The 25,804-nt window shown below is 38.6% G+C and overlaps 1 protein-coding gene across 1 annotated transcript; it reads left to right on the top strand.

Annotated features, from left to right (window-relative positions):
- Positions 1–4,220: 4,220 nt before the first annotated feature.
- On the top strand, positions 4,221–24,152 carry LOC136687265 (calponin-3-like). Its single transcript, XM_066661606.1, has 7 exons — positions 4,221–4,432; positions 16,289–16,410; positions 18,179–18,245; positions 18,816–18,953; positions 19,304–19,420; positions 20,351–20,497; positions 22,327–24,152. Exons 1-7 carry the CDS (start codon positions 4,376–4,378, stop codon positions 22,669–22,671), a joined length of 993 nt encoding a protein of 330 aa, XP_066517703.1. The 5' UTR covers positions 4,221–4,375; the 3' UTR covers positions 22,672–24,152.
- The last annotated feature ends 1,652 nt before the right edge of the window (positions 24,153–25,804 follow it).

Below are 25,804 nucleotides of genomic sequence, written 5' to 3'. Positions count from 1 at the left end.
AATCCTGTACAGCACTCACAAAGTAATAATGTTCAGTCCACAGTTCCAACACCACTCCAACGCATCCCAAAGATACTCGATGGAGCTCCATCACTTGCAGAAGGTCAGTGCTCATCTGTAGAGATTTTACAAGCTGTGTGTTTGTGTGTGTGTGTGTGTGTGTGTGTGTGTGTGTGTGTGTGTGTGTTAGCAGGGGGTGTAGGCCTGTACTCTTTTCTCTTCTGAGAAAGCTGTGGTTCACAGTGAAATAAGAAAATACATTCAAATATTGCAGTGAATTATATTTACTTAATTCAGATGATCTGACACTTACTGACCACTAGACGGTGACACAGTCCACCAGGTTCTCTACTGCAAGCTTAAACTATTCAGTATTTTTGAAAAGCAAAAGCAATATAAAATGGAATAAAAAAACACACAAGTTTTAATTTTATTTATTTTACAATAATGATATACTTAGAGTCCTCTCTGCAGTACATTAATCCATTAATCCATTAAACTGAGCCCACCCTCATCTGAAATGCTTTGAGTGGTTCAATGTATAAGCATTAAAAAACAAACAACCAGATTCCATTAAGTTTATATATATAGTGTGTGTAAAATGAACAGCCAATGCCATGGCTGAACATTTCTGTTTTGAAGCATAGGTCTATGAATCTCAAATGGGCAAATTAATTTTTTCATTCACTCGTTTTCTGTAAGTACTTTTCCAGTTCAGGGTCACGGTGTGTCCAGAGCCTACCCGGGAATCACTGGGATCAAGTTAGGCAGGAACACACTCTGGAGTGGGCGCCAGTCCCTCGCAGGGTGACACACACACTCACACATTCACACCTATGGACACTTCTGATTCACCAATCCACCTACCAACGTGTGTTTTTTTGGACCGTGGGAGGAAACCAGAGCACCCGGAGGAAACCCACACAGACACAGAGAGAACACACAAAACTCCTCACAGACAGTTACCCGGGACCCTGGAGCTGACAGAGATACTAACTGCTGTGCCACCGTGCCTCCCCTGGGCGAATTCAGATATTCATCCAAATATTCCAACTTCATAAACCTAAAGAACCAGTCTGACATGAGCTTGAATTATGAGGTGATTTCCATATCATTAAAATAATGATACAGTATAGTAGCCAGATGAGGGGATTTTGCAAGCTATGTTTCTCTATTTAAAAACAACAGTAGAGAAGTGTTCTCCTTTCAATGGCAGAGTTGCTAAAGAAGTGGTGAGACTTTGCGTGATTGACATGGCAGATTCGGCCTTATGAAATTCCAGTCGAATGCGAAAGCCTGGAGGGGTTTGCTTACAGTAGGTGCAGGGAGCTACTAGGCACTAGCAGCACTTTGTAGGAACATGTAGTGTGGCAGTAGAACAGCTACAGGGACATGGAGGTTGTGAGTTCGAGTCCCGCTCTATTCAATAGGTGACTCAAAAGTGTGTTTGTGATCTTTTGAGCACTTTGTTGATCACAGTGGATGGCTCATGTCGCGGTGGGTCCAGAGCCTACCTGGAATCATTGGGCGCAAGATGGGAATAAACCCTGAAGGGGCTTCACACACACACACACACTTCTGAGTCACCAATCCACCTACGTGTGTTTTTGGACCTTGGGAGGAAACCGGAGCACCCGGAGGAAACCCACGCAGACACAGGGAGAACACGCCAAACTCCTCACAGACAGACACCCGGAGTGGGACTCAAACCCACAACCTCCAGGTCCCTGGAGCTGTGTGACTGCGACACTTCCTGCTGCACCACCATGCAGCCCATGGCTCATACAGTTTCTAGTTTAATGCAGCACTCAGACACTGATAATATTCTAAACATTCATACAGTTAATATACAAAGTGACATGTAATGAAAACTAGTGAATACTAGTGAGTGCTTATTCATCATACAGATTAATCCTGACCATTAAAATGACCATTAAAATTAAATTATAAGGAGGGTTTTAGCTTCACTTTTTAAGACTGACGTATGTAAATAATCTCTCCTCTGACTGGATGACCTTTACTGTAGTTATTAAAAGAAAACAAAAACTTTAATCCAAAACACTTTTTATAAAATTCAGAGAATGTTTCTTCACCATTTGTGGCGTTGAGAACAGTATTTGCCTTTTAAACTTGTACAAATACAAACAGTATTTGTTAATATGTCGGGTCAATTCTTATTGTTTGGCCTTTTAAACTTGTGATCAGTGACTGTTCAGTAAAAAGCATTTTGCCTAAAGGCAGCATGTTGTCCACACCTTATTCAGTACAAATGCTACAGTTTATCTGGATGGACACAAGTAAATAAGACATAATCACTACAGATCTTTCCAGATAAGTCCAGTTTAGTTTTGCCGTCACTATAATCTTCTTGATAGGAATTATCATTGAAAACACTTTCCTCGTGTAATTTTCAGGATGACTGCCTTCTGGCAGCAAGTTTCCATTGTTGAACATCCTGTTTACAAAGGCACGTCCCATGACAGCAGCGCTGAGGCCTCAGGAAGCTGCCGGAGAAGAGGACGATACACACTGTCCAGGATGTGTTCAGGACGTCCTGGAAATGAAAAAGAAATCATGGCCTCATAAACCCAGGCTAATTTTAGTATGGACTAGAGGAACCGGACTGTGTTTGGTTATAACATTTTACAACAGCGTGTCCATTCTAAACATAGAACTAATGTTTTAATATACATTCTCAGGGACTGCTTTTATGGTGAGAAACATCAAAACAATCCTTTTTCTCACAGCTTTGTGGCTGGACATGTAAGAACAGCTCAAACGAAATCAATGTTCTCAGACTAATTCTCTTATTTAGGTGTTAAATATCTGTCCCATGAAAACCTGTTCACCTGTTGTGGTGCTTGTGGTGTCATATGTACAGTTTCTGTATGCAAAAGCCAAAGCTGACTAGAACACATTTCTTCAGTGATGGCTCAGAAAGACATTTTCTGTGTAACAAAACAACTATTTTTACACCTCTACATATCTCCATTCAGTCTTTAACTCTTTAAGCTGACGTCACTCCTTCCAAAACGTTCTTAGTTCTTTTTACTGCTTCATCCTGTTCAGAATCACTATGGATTCAGACCCTGCTAAAAATCACTGGGCGCAAACACACCTTGGACAAGGCACCAGTTCATCCCAACTAACAACATGTGTGTTTGGAATGTGAGAGGAAACTGGAACACCCGGAGGGAACCCACACAGACACAGGGAGAACACATCAAACTCACAGAGGCCTCTTGTGGTTTTAAAGGTAGTAATTACTCCTAAAAAGAATTTTCCAATGCATGGTTTTTTAAACATGTTCCCATGTTAAAATTCATGGAAGATCTGAACAAGATCTGAACCCTAAAACTTTTAAAGCCATTACATCACATGTAAAATACTTTAAATATATCTTTACATCCTTATATCTTGTTTTCCAAATGTTTTCTTTCTCCCAAAGGGGCACATTTGGAGTGTAGACTAATAAACAGACATGACGTAAGTGCCTACAGTGCTTTTTTCAAAGACATGAACCAAATCTAGTCTTTCATTAAACTGCAAGTCAAGCTGTGCTTCACCACTGAGACTCTGGTTAGTTATGGTTTAAGCTTAATCTGAATCTGTGAACCTTGTGATAGGATGCAAAAAGAGCCCATGTAGCATTTCCTCAACCACTTTATTTGACTATTAATTGATTATGTACAGATAAATGCATCTCAAAACCTTATGGTTTGCATTACTGGCCTGACAGCAAAAAATAAAAATATAAAATAAAAAAACACCTGGCAACTCATATATACATACATACATACATCTTCTTTTCCGCTTTTCCATTTCAGGGTCGCGGTGCAACTCATATATGCGTTTTCTTTACTCTCCATAACCACAATTTTATATAGCCTACTCAATGATAATGATATTTAATGGTACACCTGATAAAAAATGTTTTCTCTGGGGACTATTGTTGGGAATGTATTTAGAAATCTGACAAAATCTTATTATTGAATTGTAAAGCGATTTATGTAATAACGTTCTGTGCGTGTTTTAGGGGCAAAAAAACTTTCAGACGACCACTATGAACAGTTATATGTCTATATGGTTCTCGAGAAAGGAACATTTCAACGCTAATCTGACTTGTTATACATTTTCACCATTAAATAATGCAAACGTTTGTGAGAAAAATGAGTGGAACTCCTCTTTTAAACCACCCCTCAGAGTCACTCCCAGTTTGGGTGAGTGAGTTTCAGAGGGAGGTGGAGGCTGAGCTGAGCTCTTCTTTCACTTTCCGAGGGCGTCGTGTTTGAAGGAGCTTTTGGACCTTCTTTTACTTTAACAGAACCAGGGGAAACGTTTCTTCCGTCCACTGCGAATTTTAAAAGAAGAGAAAATGACACAGTTTAACAAAGGCCCCGCGTACGGTTTATCCGCAGAAGTCAAAAGCAAGGTACGTTTAAAATGCCTGGGCAATCTTGAACTGTTTTCGTGCTCTATTTCTCCTTCAGTCCTCTTTCCCTCGCTTCAGTTTTCTACCACTTCTGTTTGTTGCTTTGTATCGAACGTTTACTCGAACCTTCGCTTTTGTCGCACTTTGATTCTCATTCTCGAACATTCGACGTTTCTTCGGCGTCCGAAAACTTTGATTTCGTAAGTTTTTATCGAGCCACAATCTGGATTGAGGAGTTTGGTTACTTTTTTGTAGCCTTTTGTCCTCCTCCTCAGCGCTAGACGTCTTTCCCTGCACTTGTACACGTTTTGGAACGATTTGGAAATAATGTGGCACCAGACCTTGCAAATAGAGGCCTCGTAGTTTTCATATACTACATACTTGCCGCTAATATGAATGAAAGGCGTAGCAGTCTTTATAACATTCATTTCAGTAATAGTCAGCCACCACTAGGCTACCGTAGGCAACTTTGCCACGATGCAGACAAATTCTGTAATTTCTTTGACATATTTCTTTTATTCCTTTATATATATATATATTTAAATAATTTTGGACCTTTTTTATGAGTGGAATAATGCGAATATGGCAACATACGAGTAACTTCAAGGTCATTACCTCTGTTATCACGTAACAAAGCCTTGGTTCAGTTTTAGTTAATGAAGGAGGCCTATACTGAGCAAACTTTTCGAGAAATTCTGGTTAGATGTTGATGATGACAATGATAATGTTTGCAGAAAGATATGAGTATCACTGAGGTACAGAACATCAGTGAATCATACTTTAGTTGGGTAGGTCCTGGGTGGAGGAGCTTTTCTATTGAAGAGAACCCTGAATAATCAACCAGTTGAAGAGGAGTTCACTTACTCAGAGTGGACTCATGCACAGTCTACACTTAACGGTGCTTATTGTGCAGACTTGAGTGATTGATTTCTGTATTTGTGTCTACTGTTTTGTGCCAATCCTGATCTCCTATTTCATCCTAAGGTCATCATGCCCAATGACAAGCATCAACTAGAGGGGTATTTAGCTCCTTGCCATTGGACTTTGGAAACAGTTATTTGAAGTGATGGAGCCCAATCCAGTAAATTTGGAGCTAATGTAGTGATTATGATTATAATGATGTTGGTTGAACTAATCAAACGGCATCATTACCTGACCTCATCAATGCTGTTGTGTCTGAACTCCATGAAGTCTCAAGCAAACTCCCTACCGATACCCTTCATTTCTGGATGAGCAGGTTTTCACAAACATTTGACCATACAGTGTTTGTGAAAACACAAATGTAAATATGCTTTCATGCCGTGTGGGCTTGCTTGATAGTTTTCTTTATTGAATGATCAGCAGATAATAATGTTAGCTTTACCCATGGTTATGCATTGGTAGTTAAAGGAACAGAAGTTTTATGCTCACTAGCTCTAGCTTCAGTTTCCTGTTTATAGTATTCTTAATTTTTTTTTTCTCCTCATGCATGATGCATCTTTGTCTGGATTTAGGTTCAGCTTGTGATTAAAAGCTGCTTTTGTCAGTTTCTAAGTAGCACTGTGATTCTGAGTGTATTCGAACATAGAGTGGAAGGAACTTGGCCTCTATGGTCCTAAAGCTTGAGGAAATGATTCTTTTTTTTCTTTTTCTTTTTCTTTTTCTTTAGTGTGTTCTGCAGTCTAAAAGTGAAGTGCAGATTTGCCAGGTCATTTTCTTGCAACACTGAGATCCCTTTAAAAGATACTGTAACTGAACAATGTTGGGTTTCCTCAAAGCATCAGGCAACAAAATGCGCTGTAAAATTCTGTTTTTCTCACTCTACTATAATTAATCTCCTAAACAGTGCAGAGCAGCTTCCAAGTCCAGCTTATTATTACAACAAGTGTTGTGTGACCCGAATACTGTTTTGAGTTGTTCAGTAATCTTGGATAAGTTTGACTACGTGGTTTCAGTCTGTGTTTGATGTAACAAAGAGATGTATTAGACATCATACATGTCCTTGTTTACAGAAAACAGTATGTCAGACATTGTCAGAAACACATGATTAAGATTCATTTTCAGATTACATGGCACCCACACAGTTTAGAATTATTGTGTAATTCATAATGCTAACAGGAGACTAATAAGGCAAATATATGCTTCCTGTTAGCAGTATGCATTACACATGTCTTAAACTGCAGCAAAGAATCATGTGGTTTCTGATGGTGTATGACATAGTGTTCTATAAACATGGACACACGTATGCTGCATTACTTGTTCATAGACCAAATTTGGAATGGCCTCTGCACAGCACATTGTTCTATAGCTCTTCTCACTTTTAGTGTAATTAACGAAAGTACACCGCAACTTCACCAGTGTTAAATCAACACTATTAAGTGTTTACAAGTGTTAAGGTTTTGTACTCAGTGTTAATTTAACATTAACAATGTTGATTTAACACAAGTAAATTTGCTGCAAAATCTTCTACATACAGCCATTAAATGTACATTGTGTTCTGACAATGGATCTTACCTTTGGTTAGTGAGGATCATACCCAGAGGAAAGAAGATTCAAAAAGCAGATCTACTTAATGTCTCTATTTTTTTCTTGACATCAATGAGATCAGATGGAAAGTCAAAGGGGAGTTTTGTTATATTGACTTGCTTTTGATTTTTAATTTCATGTTTGGATGTTAAATCCTCAAATGACAAGGGAATCTTTTATAAACCCAGTGTTGTTTGGGTTTATAGAATCACAGTTTATAGATTTCAAAGAAACGATCATTTCTACTAAGCATATTCTCTGTATTCACATTGTCCTCAGTAGGGGAAGAAGATTTGCAATGCACCAAAAGTTGCATTTTTAAACATTTGTCATCGTTATAAAAGTCTTTTTCTGCACTTTAGCCTGCATCTTGTTAAAATACAGCTCTCTGCTTGTTTTTTAGAAGGCAGATCAAAGCCATCTCTGAAGAGTCTACATGTTTTGCCAGTTATATTCCTTTTAGAAGTCAATGAGATGTTTACTCCAGAGAATGTCCTGAAAATGAGAAGGTCATTAAAACCTGACCTGCTGTTCTGCAGCATGAATCAGAAGCTTGTGACTCGTTGATGAACTAATTACCCAAAGCTTCAATACAGGTTAGGTAGTAAGGTTTGGTTGACTGATTACGGGCAGCCATGCCTCTCCTTTTACAGGTGTTCTTGGGAAGTGTTAGCCCAAGGAGCTGGGTGCAGGCAAACATGATATAGCTAAGCCACTTGAAAAGCTTGGAGGCAGCAAAGGCTGAGATGTGAAGTCCAAGGAAAGAGCTGAACAAACATTCCTCTTTCTGAAGTATCCAGCCACAGGTGGATGATGGTGGTAACCTTTACAGTGGCATATTTTTCATAATTAATCATAACATGGCATGTTGAGTCTGTAGCTGAATATGGAAATCCCTCAGTTAACAGTTCCATATGTCAGTAACATTGACTGTAAAACGTGTTTTTATGTTTGCTTTAGCCATAAGAAAAATCTTAAACCTTGCTTGTTTCTGTCATGTCCACTGAGATCACTGTGAAATTCTTGTCGTCTGCCTTACTTCAGCCTGCATCTTGTAAAGACAAAGCTAGCTGCTGTCACTTTTGTTTTTATCGAAGTCAGCTGTCCTTTTTAAACGGGTTCTGCAAGTTTTGTTACTTGGAATTCATTGAGAGGCATATTTGAAACTTTTTTTTATTGTCACTGTACAACATTACAATTGTACTTTCACATTTCACTCATTTGTAATAGTATGCGTTCACATATGTGCACTAAGGAGAGTGAGCACACACAAGCAGAGCGGTGGCTAACCATACTAGCGCCTGAGGAGCAGTTAAGGATTAGGTGCCTTGATCAAGGGCTTCTCAGCCATGGAAGTTGAGAAAGGAGTCTGTGCTGTTCCTTCACTCCACTGTCCCCAATTTTTTTGCCGGTCGAGGTTATTGAAAATGTGACCTTGAGTCCCAAGCCGTTCAAGAAAGAACAGTTATTTTAAATTCATTCACAATTGTAATTTGCAAGGAAGAGGGTGGATCTAAAATATCATCAAATGGCTTTATTTATATTTAATCTTTTTATAATTTGGTACATTATACGTTGGGTTCAACTCCAAACCCTAGGGGAGGAACAGCCCTCGACCTTTTAACTGGGAGAAAATAATCTCAATTAAGGATACATTTAGATATTTTCCCCAAATTGTTCAGCCTTATTTCAGGGTACACAAAAAAAAATGCACATGTTCACAGCAGCTACATTTAAGATGGTTCAGACGTCTGCGTTGAGGATTCCAGTCAGTTAGCCCTTCATTTACTGTGCTGTAGGCAGCTGTCCCAGACATCCTGGTAATTTCCTGAAAATGACAAGTCACTAAAAATCTGAAATGGATTGTTGCAGCTTGATTTATGCGGTGACATTTCTAGCTTCTTGAACAGCTGATTACAGGCAGGAAAGTAAGGCTGCTCTTTTGTGTCGTCTTGTGAAATGTTTGAGTCTGAGGAGGAGGTTGCAGACAAACCTTATTAACCACTAAAAATGACTGGTGGCAGCTAAAGCCGAGAAGGTGTTAACTACAGGGAAAGAGTTGAACACACATTCCATTTGCTGAAGTATTTGGTGACAAATGGAGGACTATAGTCATTAACTTTTACAGATGTGGAAACCCTGTTTTAAAATAAAAGTGCCTTGACGGTGTGGCATTACATCCCTTAAGGTCTTAAGGTGATTTTTAGTTAGAAATACATCTGTAAATCTGATGAAGATTTTAAGGGGTTTATGTGATCAGCAGAGAGGGACTTCAAAGATCTGGGAAGGTGGAGTTAGTGCAAGTGCAATTAGGCTAACAATACTAACAAGAAGTTGAAGGCTGTTCCTGTTTTGAGTTTGCTTGAAAAAAATAGCCTGTTGGTACATCATTCAAAGTAAAAACCTTGTGTAGAAACCCATCATGTACCACAGCTGCTGTATAACCAAGCCTTTCTAATATTACTATATTTAACATGAATGCTGCTAGCACTTTTAGCTTGTTAGTCAAGCTTAACTGGTGAACAGGTGCCAAGAGCTATAACAAATTGTCAGCTTTAGCACTTTTTGCTCTTTTCCTTCCGTAGTGCTTAAAGAAATGTGTACAGTAATCATGCTTGGGAGCTTGGGATTATCACTTTGGAATCTTTTACGCCCCACCTAAAAATGTTCAAGTGTTTCAGGTCAAAACATTGTTGCTCCCAAGATGCTAAAGCTACATTCACTACAATGCACTTAACATTTTTAAAGTGGGTTTGAGTTTAAATTAAAAAGCTGTTTGGTTATTTCTTCATACAAATGCTGTAAGAACTGCAGGCTGTGAATGAAAAGTATAAATATTCAACTGACTCATTTGCACATTGACCAGCAGCATGACCCTTTTTAGATACTAGAGTTTAATCAGAGGTGCACACCCTTAAAAGCGACGGTGTGATGGTAGTTGCACCACACATGACACATCTGCCAATGTATTCACCTGACCACATTGACAAGTGCCTTTTTGTCTCATGCTGGAAATGGAAATTGATAAGATCTGAATTTTTGCTTTGCCACTTCAGTGTAAAAACAATCCACGTTTCATTTGGTCACCCTCCAATTTAAACCTCTCATCTTCATTTGAACTTTGGTGTATGTATTTATATAACGTGGTTTAAAACAAGGTTAAAAAAAGTTAACAATTATTGAATAAATTAAAATGTTATGGTATCTAGTGATCACACAACCACTATTAACTGTTAAAAAATGGAAAAGAAAAAAAAACAACTTAAACCCTGGTGATGCCACAGTCAATCAAAACAGGGAATCCTAGAGAGCTCAGTTGTCCTTGCTTTTTGGGTGGGTAGGCTGATGTGACAGATCCGGCCATTTGACATTCCTCTGTGACATGCTATATTGATTTTGCGTTGGTGGTAGTGTGAAAAGAAACAGTGGGTTGGCCTCATTTACAGGTGAAAACACAAGCTATTCCCAACCTGCCTGAGGCTGTTGGTACTTTGTGAATTTGAGGGAGAATTGCTGACTGGTGGGATTGGTGACAACTAATAAAATTCGACAAAACTTTGGGTTATACAAAATCACATCATGATCTGCAAGCGAGGATACAGTATCCTGGCAAAGCACTGAGAAACTCCCTGTAGTGGAGCTGTTTCTAAATGTTTGTATCACCTCCTTTTGGAGAATTGTATGCTATCTGTCAGTAAATTACTGGCCAGTTCCATGGGGTGCTTTATATTATCATGAGCACTCGTGATGTTATTTAATCACAGAAAAGATAACGTGTTGTCATGTTTCCGCCTCTGGTCTTTAGAAACTTTCCCGTGCAAGTTTCTGTTACAGGAGCCAGTGGAATTGTATGAAAGATCCATTCATGCTCTTGAATCTGAGCCACCGCTCTTTTCAGTCCCCAAAGTAAAATGGCATCCATGCGCACATATTCCTCTCTAAATCTTCAGGAACCTCTGCCAGCAGCGTGGGCCGAAAAGTAATGGGATGTCTCTGGCTTCGCAGGCTACTGATTCATTTTCAGACTTCAAGATTTTTTTATTTTTTATTTTTTTTTCCTCTCTCCCCCCTTCTCTCTCTCCTTTTCCCTAGAACATGCTGCAGAATCATGGCCAAGGACACTGGCTCTATTGTGTTGGAGACAGACAGACAGCTGTGTGAAGACACTAGTCTTGGTCTCTTAGTTACTGTACAGAACACAACACCCCAGCATTTGAAATAATGGCTGTGGTTCAAGATCTGTAGTGGGGCAATCCATATTCCTCCCATCAACCTCTGACATCTCCAAGAGTGGGCACATTTTCCTTTGTGCAACTGTGTTTGAAGGTGTTTTTGAAGATGGTTAGAGCCGGTTGTGTTTAGGGCTGAGTGATTCATTGTTATAGTGAAATTGCAGTATGCACACGTGTATTTCAATGTTAATTTTAGATTAGTGTAACTTTTCATCACTCAGTAACTAAATATGACTGAAACAGTTTTTAAACAGAAGTGGGAAATGGACAAGAAAATCAATGCATACATTTGTGACTTCTCTCTGGTCTTTCAATATTATAAGCTGATATCAAGCCTGAGACAAATAAATCTCCTCTTACAGACTGCTGTTACCACAATGTCAGTATTTTTGAGGGAGAGCACAATCTGCCCTTTCTTAAACATCAGCTAACAGAAGTTTGCACTGGCTTGTAGGACCCACCTATTAGGAATTCAGACTTTCATTTCAGTCAAAATGGAGCACACTCTTAAAGGATCCTAATGGGAAAGATTTGAGTGTACAGTTCTAGGGTTCTTCACACTCACTAACATGAATTGTTCATCCATTGAAAGCGTCTGGAGGAAACCAAAAGTGTTTTTCTATAGTATCTGTTCCTTAAAGTGTCACTTAATTTATTTACACTTTAAGCAGAGATATTATAACTCTTTTCAAAACAGTTCTGTGGCTTAATGAAACACCTGTGACCTGCTTTGGTCAAAATCCCCCAAGGATCATGCCCCACAGCACTGTCTCATCTACCCCCACCCACCCCAGCTCTGTTCAAAACCCCTGGTTTTTAGCTGTTTATTCTCAGTTCTCTTGATTCTGTTCTCGTTTTCTCAGTTTTTACTTAGTGCTCTTATTTCGCTGTGCTTGTTGTTTGATTTGTTGCGTTTAACCTTGTTTTGTACTCTCATATAATCATAGGTCCAGCGCTGTGATTGGAGAGCCTCAGGCAGGGGGGTGGGGCAATTCTAAAATGCACTCTGTAATATAACATATTTTATCCCATGTTTTCAGGCTTAGGCAGACCACAAAGACTGTGAGATCTAGTTTTCACATTTTGTGTGTTCATAGGCTCTAGATACACTAAATTTTTGGGCAAATGCACCAAAAAAATAATTGTTCAGCTCCCCTTTAAGAAAGAAGCAAAGTGAAACAACAGCACGCTTAGGCAGAGGTGATTGATGGGGCATAATTTTTCTGTTTACTGTAAATCCTCTGTTTTCTCCTTTTTGGAGTTTTCAAGGGCCCATGTCATGTGCTGAATACGATGTGTTGAAGGGAGATTTATGTGTGGTAAGGTTAAGGGGAAGGCCATGTGTTCACGGCTTTCTTTTGCTTTTGTTTTCCTCTGGACAGCTGAGAGAGGCCTTTTCAGCTCAGGTTGGTTTTGTGTTCACGTCTGCAGTTGTTTTATACTCTGTAGACCCTGGCTGTTTTTGTTGTTGCAGCCTGAGGCTCAGTGCAATGACTAATGTCTGCCTGTTTCTTTCAGTCACCTGAGTGTAAACATGGATCAGACCAGAGCTTTTAAGAATTGGACAATACATTTCTTTTCAAATCCACGATTACGAAACACAGCATTTTGATTATGTTTTGACTTGTATATTGATTGAGAGTAGTGATGATGCACTTAGCTAAAGTTTAGCTAAGATTAGACTTACTTATACTGGTTCATATATTTAATCATACGTTGAAAAGCTTTTCTTTGTGGCAGAAAAAATGCAGTTGTAATTTAATTGTATTATTATAATAACTAATATCATTATTATTAGTTATAACTAATATAACTAATATCACATCATAAATATTGGCTCACATTTTGTTTAAACAGTCACAGTTGTGAATTTTATCTTAAATACAAATGGAATATTTTCCCCAAACTGGACATTTTTTTGGATTTAATGCACAGCTATATTTAGTGAATTCACCATCTGTTAAAAATACTGCTTGCTGTAACATACAAAGTAATCCTCCTGTACAAAGTGCCACTCTGCCTCTTTTTGTCAGACACACCAACACAATCCCCCCCAGAAGGCCTTGGTGAGTGTGAGGTGTGGGAACATGGTGCCAGTGCCCTGCGGTGTTTACGCTCTGTGTCATGTTGAAGCCTCTGTGTTTGCACCAGCACAGGGTTAGTTCAAGTGCTGTTTCCTGTTGTGTTTAAACTGACACTGCTGAAACAGAGGCACTTACCACAGAGCGGGAGGTTGACTAATACTGGCTTATGGTAAATCAACTTTTAAGTGTGGATCATAGAGCCTGGACAGTGTAATATGTCACATGCAGGGCAGTACAACTCATGGGGTTTTAGCGGAAGATGAATTGCTGTCCGTAAATACATCTTGAGTGAACCAGTTGTTAATCTGTAACCGCTTATCCAGTTCAGGGTCATGGTGGGCCCAGAGCCTGCCTAGAATCACTGGGCACAAGGTGGGAACACACCCTGGAGGGGGCGTCAGTGCTTCACAAGGCAACACACTCTCACCTTTTTGGACAATTTTTTTTTGAGTATAGCCAGTCCACCTACCAACATGGGTGAAAACTGGAGCACCCAGAGGAAGCCTACTTTGACTGAGAGGAGTTTGGTGTCTTCTCCCCGTGTCTGTCACCCAGAGCGGAGCTTGAACCCACAATTCCAGGACTTTCCACATTTACCATAGTCAGAAAATACCTGCTGCAATTTACACTATCATAAAATGTCAACATTTTTCTAACGTTTTGTTCCAATTACCACCACTGTGAACTCCTTTTTCCAATTTATTAAAAATTGGTTCAATACCCTTGGTTCCCATTAAAACAGGTGGAAAAGTGGTCTGGGTCACTAGACCTCATCCAAGAACAGAAACAGTTGTAGAACCAGAGTTCTTTCAGAGCCTAACAGCTAACCCTGGACAGAGCCCCAGTCCATCACAGGGCATTGGTACAACAGGACAATCATATTTTTTAGGCCATGATCAGGATGTTGGTGGATAGGGCACGGTAGTGGTTATGAATATGCCGCCTAATGCCTGAGACATTATTACAAACCAGTTACACAGAGAAGCGTCTGCAGTCACATGTTATTTGTAACATTAGCTTGTTTATGCAGCTCAGGGGGATTTCCTGTCTCGCCCTAGAAGAGACAAATATGCTGAAAAATGCTTTATTACTTGCAGCTAGGGGTCATGGACCATATGTTTGCACGAGATGGTTTAACTGGGGTTTGAGAAGGACTGTTTGTTGTGTTTTCTTGCTGAATGTAGCGTACCTGACTCTGCTGTTCAAGACCAGACTTGATGACTGCGCTCTAGAAAGCATGGAGGTGTGTTTGTGGCATTGGAAAGGAAGCAAGGCAACAAAAGGCAATTTCTTGCCGTTCTTATTCAGACGCCGCTATTATGTCACTGATACTGGGCTTTATTATGGTTTTTGTGGTCGGCTGCTTGGTAGAAAAAAAACTAACTGCCGACATTGACTTCATAATGACAGCGTACTGCATCAGACAAATGTGTTTTCTGTGGTTTTCTGAGACTCCGTGATGAAGAACTGCAGTCTGAAGGGCGTCTGATGCTGGCCCTGAAGGCTGGGTTCATACATGGGGCAAACCCTTCATGCAATTTCCTGTACGTCGTGCTGCCCTTGGCACAGATCCTGTGCAAACAAAGCTGGGATAAGGAGGAGGGGATGCTTCTCCCAACTTGACCTCCAAGCATGACCACAGCCAAGCCTTAGCGAGTGAGAGTTACAATACCAGGAGCCGTGCTGTAATGCTCTTAAAAGCAAGTTTGTTTACACAGTTTTCCACTCATCACAAAGGTACTGCATTAAAGCTGGCAATAGTGTTAAAACTCCAGGTTTTAAGATGGGAAGCTGCTGCTGATTTGAGCAGGTGTATGTGAATTTTATGGCTGGTTCCTTTTACAGTGAAATGGCCCGATTAATCAGTTGATAGTTTAAAGGAGCAATCGGTCATTTTCTCCAGTGGTTGTTCTTCACGTCATAAAACGTTGATTACACCACTCAGTAGCCTGGATTTCTCAAGAGATTCTGTATTAAACACATTTAAATCATGGGTACAGAGGACCCAATCTATGGAGCATAAGCCGATTAAATGAGGGAACTGATTTTTAAAATGCGATTTGCAATTTATCTATTAAAAAATATATATCTGAAATAGAGCTGGGCTATGTGGCCAAAAAGATTATCATGTTACGTTTGGTTCTATATTCATTTAATATTATAAAATTTATTATCAGAACATGGTACACATGCACACACTGTGCAAATTACTCAAATCAACAAAGGAAGAGTTTGTTAGAACTATGCGAATTTACATTTTGATCACTACCTTGTGCCCCAGATAATAGATAAACTCACTTCTACGTATGCCCAATCTCCTTTACTGACTAAAATCAATAGAGCTCTGGTTACAAACATGATGCAGATAAATGGGTCAGGGATCCATTTTTATATTTCTTTCGTTTTAATGTCTAAATGAGGAATACTAGTGTTGATAGAAAAACAGTGAAACAATTTAAACATCAGTGTTTGAGTTGTTGTTTAGTAAGTATGGCCCCATTATGGCAGCTACTCTACACTGTGACGTCAGTTGCTACCCGTAAATATATAAGTATCAAGAATGCTTGTAGCCAACAGAAGTCTGATCATGCCACAATCGACATGCATGTGTGATATGGTAAATGACATGCAGGCTAAACACGCCCCCAAACGCAGAGAGAATGGGAGACTAACACCATTAATTAAATATACATTTAATTTAAACACACAAGCACTTAAACATATTATAATGTTGTTTACGTTCTCATGTTCTTATGGGCCTCATTCGTTCATTTACAGTAATAAAGTGTATGCTCCTGCTCATGTGCTGCATGATCAGGCTTTTTCTGTTGGCGAATAAGTAGAGATTTAATAACCTATCACTGCTTCAAAATATATATATATTTTTTAGACATTTTCTCTTGCTCTTTAAACTAATCAAGCAAATCTTGACTTTTAAGAAGTCTCCTTTTATTTAATAAAGCTGCGACTGGTCGAATCTGAATGAAAATGAGCATGCACATAATTTCTCTGGTCCTCTTCTTGTGTCTTCGCAGATTGCTCAGAAATACGACCCCCAGAAGGAGGAGGAGCTCCGCTACTGGATCGAGGAAGTGACAGGGATGCCGATTGGAGAGAACTTCCAGTTGGGGCTGAAGGATGGGGTCATCCTCTGCGAGTGAGTCCTCCTGCTGTCGAGAAGCTCTGTTTAAACATGGGATCATTTGTTTAATCCACTATTCTTTTATTTCAGTCAAATAAAAGACCACCTCTTGTGACCACCTCTTGTTTTAGGATAAATCTGATTTCATGGTCAAATCTGACTTTTGCAAATAAGATTGCATTTTACTGTGCATCTCTTTATTGAAAACGTTATTTTTCTTATTTCCAGATTATTCTATACTCAAACAATATATAAAATAAAGACTTATTAAATTGAAGAATATTAAAACATGAACTGATGTTTCTCGCAAACGCGAGGTCTCCAGAAAGGAGACGAGCACCAACATGAGTTTAATATTTCCGTGTTCTGTATTTAAGCAGTGTTCCTACTGACATAAACAACTTTAAAATTAATAAGGAACAACTAAGAAATAAGTTCTTGTGTTTTGTTTTATAACTTAATATCAGTTTCCACTAGTTTAGTTTTCTCATGAGTAAGTGACACCTGGATTAAAAAGTTTCTCACATTTTTTATTTCCCAATATTTTTTACAAAGCAAAATTGTTTTGACCAGTCATTTTCCATGTCTTAAACACCACAAACTAAAATGACAAACTCAGGTTCAATGTCTGAGGTGACGTAAAAGTCACACGAATTCCATTGCCAAAGTTTGGATATGGATTGGATTTTAATACCACATATGAAAGTGGCCTAAATCTGATTTTAAAAAGCAGATGCAATATAATTTTCTGTTCACACAGCCACACAAATGATACATCTGAAAGACATGGATTTGGGCCACTTACTGTATGACATCGTATAACGATAGACATTCCCTTATGTAACTTGTTTTGTTTTTCCCAAGAGTCTTCCTTGGAAAAACATAGGCCAACATCAAGATCATAGATAGTTTTCAGTGTAAATCAACATTTCTGTCCGCATGTATTTGATCTGAACAAAAATAAGTGGAACTCTGAGAGGAGTGCAGCTGTTTTGACAAATGCAGGATGCGAATTGAATGGGAATGAATGCATGAATCACATCAAGTCCTGTAACACATCTGTCCAGATTTAGCACTCGTTCTCACTTTGATGTATCAATGTTATCTGTGTATTTCTGACTGTGGGCTGGTAGAGGGTTTGAGGAGTTACAGAAAAATAAACAATCCTTCACAATGGACACAAGTGTTTGGACTACATGTCAAGCACAACAAATCAGTCTTTACCCTAAGGTTGCGAGGGGGCGTTTTGTCATGATTCTGTTAGAAACACATAATTTTCAAACCAACGTGAAGGAAACATGATTTACAGGATTTTCTAGTCTGCAGATTTTGATTATTAGGCCTGAAGATAATCATAGGCAATATTTCTGATTGGTCTGATAATCAAAATGGCTGCTGAGGATCTGAAATATTTCAGCTCCTCAGCAGCCATTTCAGAGGAACATGAAGCTTCCTGTTCAGCAGCTTCTTATTGGAATGTTTTTTTCCACTTTATAATGATGCAGCTGTTATGCTCCTGCACATAAGTGAAAATAAAAGGTACTAAGAATAGATCACATTTGTTTTCATGTGTTTATGGGCCAAAAACTGCATTGGTGTGGCATTTTTATTTATTTATTTATTTTAATTAATTAATTTATTTTTTTTAAATGTGTAATTAATAAAATATATTGCATTGTTTGTACTTGATCAATTGAATGTAGTTTTCTTTTGATTGTATTTAGTAAAAGTTCATATGAAATTACTATAGAAACAAAATTGACTTTATGTTCCATGTATCTAGGCTGATCAATAAGCTCCAGCCTGGCTCTATAAGGAAAATCAACCACTCCAAACTTAACTGGCACAAGGTGAGGCTTCATTATTTTTTGGAAAATCAATTCTGTTTGTTCCTGTGAGTTATTACGTGTTCATTCATTTCTTGTCTGTAACCACTTACCAGTTAACGGTTTAAAGTGCTTTTGTTTAACTTATGCATAGCATGAAAATTTGAATTTTCATTTTGTTAAAAAGATAAAAACAAAACGAACGTATTAAGTATTACAGCATTCATTCTAACATAATTTTTGTATAATCCATACCTAAACTCGAACATACTTTTGGATACGATGCTATCCCCCAAAAAAGAACAAATTAATGCACATACTTTTGCAGCACTTATAATTATAATTTTATAACTAGGCAGCAATTAGCATAAAATGACAAATGTTGGGGATATTGATTAAATGTTTTGAAATTTTAATTAAAATAGTATGATAAACACAAAAAAACCCAACAAATTTTGCACACCTAATTTTAATTGAATTAGTTTTTTATCTTGAATGCAAAACAAATTTTACACTTAATCTTAAATGGTATTTATTTCCATAATTTACTCACAAATGCTTGGCCCAAAATACACTTTTTCTGTTGCAATGCAGCTGGAGAACCTGGGGAACTTCATCAAAGCCATTCTCGCATATGGCCTGAAGCCAACTGACGTGTTTGAAGCCAATGACCTGTTTGAGAACGGGAACATGACCCAAGTCCAGACAACTCTGCTTGCCCTCGCAAGCATGGTGAGACATTATTATGACCATTGATCACATGTTTTGTTTGTTTTTTGTAAATGAGAATTACTGAGCAACACTTCTCCCAAGAACATAATTTTACACACATTAATGTATATTTAATTTGTCTGCTGTGTAATAATTAATGTGGCCTTTAATTCCTCCCAAGTCAAATAAAAAGCAGAATTTGATTATTAAAATATATGCTTGCCTTGTATAAGCTTGTTCCCCTTAGAGAACATACTTTGCTTATTGCGACATAGAAATTGAAAAGAGTGAATGGACATTTGCCCACATTAGAGACCTTTGTGGACAGAAATCTTTGTTGTTGTTGACCTCACTATTTTGTTATTTTAAAGGCAAAGACCAAAGGCCTGGACACCAAGATTGATATCGGTGTGAAGTACGCAGACAAACAGCAGCGGAGTTTTGATGATGAGAAATTGAAGGCAGGCCACTGTGTTATCGGTTTACAGGTGAGGGGCGCCGTCACAGTTTACCTTTTTAAATTAATATGTATAGTGTCTGATGTTTGAGGTTCTTGTTTTATACTTCAGCAAAAAGGGTAATGCAGCTCATGCTAGGGGAGGTGAACTAGAAACCAAATCCCTGAAATGACTGGATATTCCTGGCTTTGTTTTAGACAAAGCACTTCATCCCCCACTGGCCACACCGTGATGCTCTCAGACTGGGAATAATTGGACATGAAAAATGTCTAGTACAAACCAGTGCTTTAGGGTAATAACTCAAAAAACTTAAAGTGGTGTTATTTTATGTTCTATAATTATTCTTAATATTCAATACAAAAAAAAAAAAAAACATTTTTCCACAAAGAAATTAAGGGTAAATGTTCTTGGTTTGTGATGTACTCCACCCACTGTGATCTTTAGAGTCACCCCTTGCCCTGCAAGTACTTACCAAAAAGAAACAATGTGCATGGTTCAGTTTACAACAATGCACAGCTAGGTCACACTGTTGTTTCCAGGGCGTTCGACATATCACGTCCAAAACATGGACGTGTGTGTGTGCGCGAGAGAGTATTTAAAACTTCAGTCCTCATTGGTGAATTATAAACTTTAATTTCTTAGCTACATTAGCAATTGGGGTAAGGACAAAATTAAGCAAATGGAACTTTCAATCAAATATTTTATTTTTAATTGTCTTAATACAGTTATTTTAGCCTGGTGCCCACGATTCTCTTTCCACAATAAGTGTTTTGATGGTGTTAATCAGTGTAAATGCTTAAATTTAGAGAAATTGTATTCCTCTAATTGTGTTCCTTACAGCAGTGTCAAGACCAGGCTTTTATCTTGTTTAAACTTATAAACAAAAAATAAACCGGCAGGTTATTTCCAAATACTTCTTTAACATCACTGGAAAAATTGTGTTTTCTCTCTCGTGTCTAGATGGGTACAAATAAATGTGCCAGTCAGGCTGGAATGACAGCGTATGGGACCAGGAGGCATCTTTACGACCCCAAGACCCAGGCAGACAAGCCCTACGACCAGACCACAATCAGTCTGCAAATGGGTACCAACAAAGGAGCGAGTCAGGTAACTGCATGCAATGGTCATTTTATCACAACCATCTAAATACAGGCCCATTTGGTAATTTAAGGAAAAGCGTCTATTTATGCACATTTTTATGCTAGCTTTTTTATGACAAAGTAATGTACTTCACACACACTGTTTACTGTATATAGAGTAAACCCGTCTGATTTTTCTACTGTGTGTGAGACTCAACTAAATTGTTGTGTGTTTATAATACCAGCATAAAGACCTGTTTTGGAAAGACTAGTTTGAATGCTGATTTTGATTTACTGCCTTTACTAACTTTGGTCAGCATATCCACATAAAATATTGTATAAATTACGTACAACATGGGTCAATTCTGCTGATTTTTTTCGGCGATGTATTAATGCTTGTTATTATTCTATTCCCCTGGACTAGTAAATAGTTTTGCTAAAGCTGTAGTGTTAGCAAGGCAGTATATAATACCAAGTACTTGCTACAAGAAGGTTTTCTTGAGCAGGTAACAACATATAATTGTTTGTTTTTATTTTCAGTCACATTCACCATTGGTAAATTTCTGCCCACAAGACCACTGATGTGCAGATAGTGTGACTGACTATTCTCAGTACAGCACTATATATTAGTACAGACTTTTGTTTGCACATCTTGAAAGTGCAAAAATATAAATAAATTGTGGATTTACTCCTGAGCAGCTTTTGTCCATCAAATACAGAGAGCACATCAAGGGACAGCAGTTTACAGGACACTGCAAAAACACTGAACACAATGTGACAATAAATGTATATAAAAGAAAGTGACATAACTATAGTGGCAATGCTGAAACTGTACAAGGCACTTATGGATTGCTTAGTGACATGATATAATTTCTCTTAAATTTTAAAATAACTTATTATGCTTCTGCAGTTCTGCCGTCCACTTTGCAGAAGTGCACACCAGTGACTTTAAAAAGAGAGAGCTCTTTGTAACTTCCTTTTAAAGCTAAAAAGCTTCATGTGGATCCACTCTTCTGTTTCTCTCTTCATTAATTACGTAACTTGCAGCTTATGTTCACAGTAGCTCTTGTCTTGCACTGCCTTAAGGTGGGGAAATGTTCACACAACTGGTTGCATGATGTGAATTGCATATAACAGTATTTAGAAATTGCATGGTGGATAAAGCAGTTCAGACATGTGCCTGGTTCATTTACTCACAAGGTGCCAATTACTTCTTGTAAATGGTAATGGGATTTCTTTACGTATTGCTTCCTGGCAACGGTAATCTTATTACATGTATGTAACACTCTAAACCCCCCAGACAAATCTGCAAAACTGGAAGATTAACAAGGAAAGTCTTTTATTTAGACAGAGGGAGCAAGTCATAATGCAGTTATAGTTCATTGATTACTTTTATGAAAGACGAATGCTGTATCATGACATAGGTGCTTTGAAGTAGATTTGAGTTTAAAAATGATTTAAAAAAATCTATATTGTGATAATAGTGATATTCTGACGTCACGCAGTTACTCATAATATGGAGCATTCATTACGTGAGTCGTAAAAAATCCAAAATTTGAAGACTAATCTAAGCGTTTTCCCCATCATCTCAATGCTAATGTTGTCAGTTAGCATTCTCCTCAAAGTGTGTTGAGCTCCAAACGTTTTGTTGGTGGCCGTTTGAAAAAGCAGTATTTTATGGTTTCATTTGTTTTTGAATAACCTTGGGCTACCTTCACTCTCCCAGCTTGAGAGCACTGTGTGATGAGGGACATTAGCGTTTGGAAAGGAGTAGGAGGAAACCTAGCTATATAGCAGCTTGTTTGTTCATGTTTACCTCAAACCTTTAAGGTCCTACCTGACTTGTTTACTCTTTAGGCCGGAATGGCAGCCCCAGGCACCAGGAGGGACATCTATGACCAGAAAGTGGCTCAGCAGCCAATGGACAACTCCACCATCTCACTGCAGATGGGCACCAACAAGGCGGCATCCCAAAAGGGGATGAGTGTCTATGGCCTGGGCCGGCAGATTTACGACCCCAAGTACTGCCCCTCATCCACAGAGCAAGGCCTCCACTCCAATGGCAGCCAGGGGACTCGCACCAATTCAGAGACCAGCGATACTGACTACCAGGCCGAGTACCAGGGGGAATACCAGCACGAGTACCAGCCGCAGTACCAGGACGAGTACCGGGGCCACTACGACCAAGGCATTGATTACTAGCGGTAGCACGGTATTATGGGATTAGTCCAGGCAAGAGAGGCTGATGTTGCTGACAGCAAATAAAAACAGACAGCCAGAGGTTGGTATGGATTTGGACCTCGTTGATTGGTGGCTGCTGTTTTCTATTTGCTGTTGGTTACCTTAGCAAGTTGGTCAAGGTGTTCCTTTTAAGAGATGAATGTTCTTTTAAGAGATTTTTTTTCCATTCCTCCTCCTTTCCTTTTCTGGTTCTCTTATTTTCAACAGAGCAAGACATATTTCCTTGCTAGCCCTAATGAATTTTTTGATGCAGAAGAAGCAAAAAAATAAATAAATACTCATTCCGCCTTAATACTTATTCATCTTTAGATTATCAGTATTTTTATTTTGATTTTAGTCCAGCAGAGAACTGTAGAGCTATATCTGTCTTATTATTGGAATGCTATGGATTATTTTGTTGTAACAATAGATGTTCAGTTTAATTCAGAACGTGATGGGTGTACTCTGCCATGGCATTTACCCACATTCATCGTCCTGTGTCTTCCTCTGACTCTCTCTCTGTGTCGTACTGACCACAGATTCCCAAGGACAGTGGGAGGGGTGAAGTGGCAATTCCAGAAAGATTGTTTGGTTCCCATGCTGGGTCAGGGACCATACTGTTCTGCTCTTAGATTTGAAACAGTATCTTTAACCCTTTAAAAAGGCATTCCAAACATTTTACCCAATTTTCAGCATAAGTCAGTGGTGGAGATGTGAGCAACATCATAGTGGTTTGTGAAATGGTTTTAATTTCTCAACAGTGATGGTGATGGGAACCAGAGGTCTCCATGACCCCAGTGTTGATATAAAATTGTATTTACAACCACCTGTAAAATACACCAGACCTGTGAGACTTTATATGGAGTTTTGATGAATGTAAAATAATGGTGAAACCGAAATATTCACCTGTTTTGTCCTCTGTTTTAGTTTTCCTTTCATCAGCCTGCATGCATCCTTCAGTCATTAGTTTTTATTATTATTTTAATTTTGTTTTAAATTGAATTTGAGGCCAAATTCTGCTCATCACTATAGTGCAAGGTCCCTGCATCACTCTGGGGAGTTTTTAGTGTTATTTGATGTCTGCTTCCTATCACCACCACTTTGATTCATTTAAAATCTGTTCCACTCTCAGTGACTTTGTTTTAATCCATGATCAGTGAATCTAGGATTCTTGAAAGATTTAATCTTTTAGATGTACTATTTAGACATTTTATTAAGAGTTGTTCAGTAACTACTGTGTAATATGTAAAGTCATGTAGTTCTGAGAGTGAAGTCTGGCTCTTAGTTTAAGGGGTTAATTTGCCTTTTAAATATTGGTGCAAATAGCGTTTATTACATGTGCCCTATTCTCATGTGTTCGAAAGCTCTCCTTTGTCTTGATGTATTTATTGCCATTGTCACTAAATAGAGACCCACAGTCCTGTTGAATTATTTTTTATGAATAAATTTTTACATTTTACATATATTTTGTCTTGTTATTAGTGGTTGAGGTAGGGGTCATTCGGGAGAAAACTTCAACCTGATATTTGTCAATAGTTTTAAAATGATATCGGTTCTGAGTTTCATTTTCTTATTCACTGTTCCTAAACCTCCCAAACTTTGTGTGTGAAGCCTGCATACATAACATGAATGGAATTGTGGGAAACCAGTATGGGATATATTTAAAAAAAAAAAAAAAGAATAAATAAATAATAAAAAAATGCACTCATCCCTTCACCCATTGCAGCAGGGATTCTCCTGAGGGTAAATGTTTGGGAGTTGCTTTCAATAATTAAGATGCTTTGGCAGTTAGTGTTTAAAGGTCTCGTCAACCATTTTGGAGTACTACTTTTCTCACAGCAAACAATTTCACCTTGGTTTTTTGTTCAGAAGTTCAGCATTTTTTAAGGTGGAACGGTACCTTTGTGTAAGAAGCAGACTGCCTAGTTTGTGTCTGAAATGTAAGTTCTCCAAGTTTTTATTCACAGTTTGAATTACCGCAGAAACTCTTTTGTAACTTGGTCTGGGATTACTTTAATGTAATTAGTGGTCTCCCTGATTTGGAGTCAATTTGCTTTTACAGATTGTTTACGGAGAAACCAAGTCACCTATGGAGCAACATCCTCATCTCTTTTAATGCTTTTCAATTTAGAGTTCTCACCACAGTCCAACCACATCCAGGTGCCGTTTCTCAGCTGTGGCTTGTCCAGTGAGGAAGAGAGAAGCAGCCTGAGATAGGGCTGTGTACAAACACATGAGCATTTCTCCAGCGTGCAAGTAGACAGGAGTGCTAGCAAATGGTGAGGGGAAAATGTAATTTTATCTAACAAATAGTTTTAAGATTTCATTTAAATTGTGAACATTGCCTTTAATGGTTGACTAAAATTTGTGCAAAGTCTCCCCTTTACCGCAGGGTGTGGTCTCTTTTTTTAATTCATAGAGAAAATCTGTATAGACCCAGGGTTAATGAATAGGACATTATTTCAAATACGGAATGATGCATGTTTCCGTTATAGTGATATCAACATTTCCTTACATTCCTCTTTTATGTAATGGAGAACCTGATGAGTGGAGATGAGCTGTCTTGGAAAAGATGGCCTTCTGCTTTGGGACAATATAGCTTGAGTGGGACTGAATGCAGCTTTATATGAGAAGCCAAACGCTGCACACATGCACACTAGGCCGCAAGCTGATCTCAGTTCAGTGGTCATGATCTGCCCTGAGGGTTCGTGAGAAAAGCCCCCTGGCTCAGATTTACCCCCTCCCATCCCTGTCTCTCCTCTCAGCAGAGCAGGGAATAATCCTGGCTTTGTGCTCCTGTGGAATTCAGGCTGATAATACAGCTCTCATTAGGGTTCAGCTCTGTTGCCTAGCACAGGTTTCCACAGCAACAATTCCTTTCAGGAAACTGAATCGCTAACCTGAGTGCCTCGTACATACAGTGTAGAGGAGCTAGTAACTAGTTCCAGATAAGAAAATGTTTTGGCGCCTCTTGTTAAATGTCACACATAAAAAGCCTGTATGCTACACTCTGTTGTAGCACACTTCTGTGACTGTTATTAAAAACGATTCCATAATAACACACAGTTGAACCATGATGTTAAATATAACACCTTATATATCCACCTTAATCGTG

The sequence above is a fragment of the Hoplias malabaricus genome, chromosome 1 (assembly GCF_029633855.1).
Source record: "Hoplias malabaricus isolate fHopMal1 chromosome 1, fHopMal1.hap1, whole genome shotgun sequence".
Classification (NCBI taxonomy): Eukaryota; Metazoa; Chordata; class Actinopteri; order Characiformes; family Erythrinidae; genus Hoplias; species Hoplias malabaricus.
Note: the sequence above shows the minus strand (reverse complement) of the source record. Positions and strands in the feature narration are given on the sequence as shown.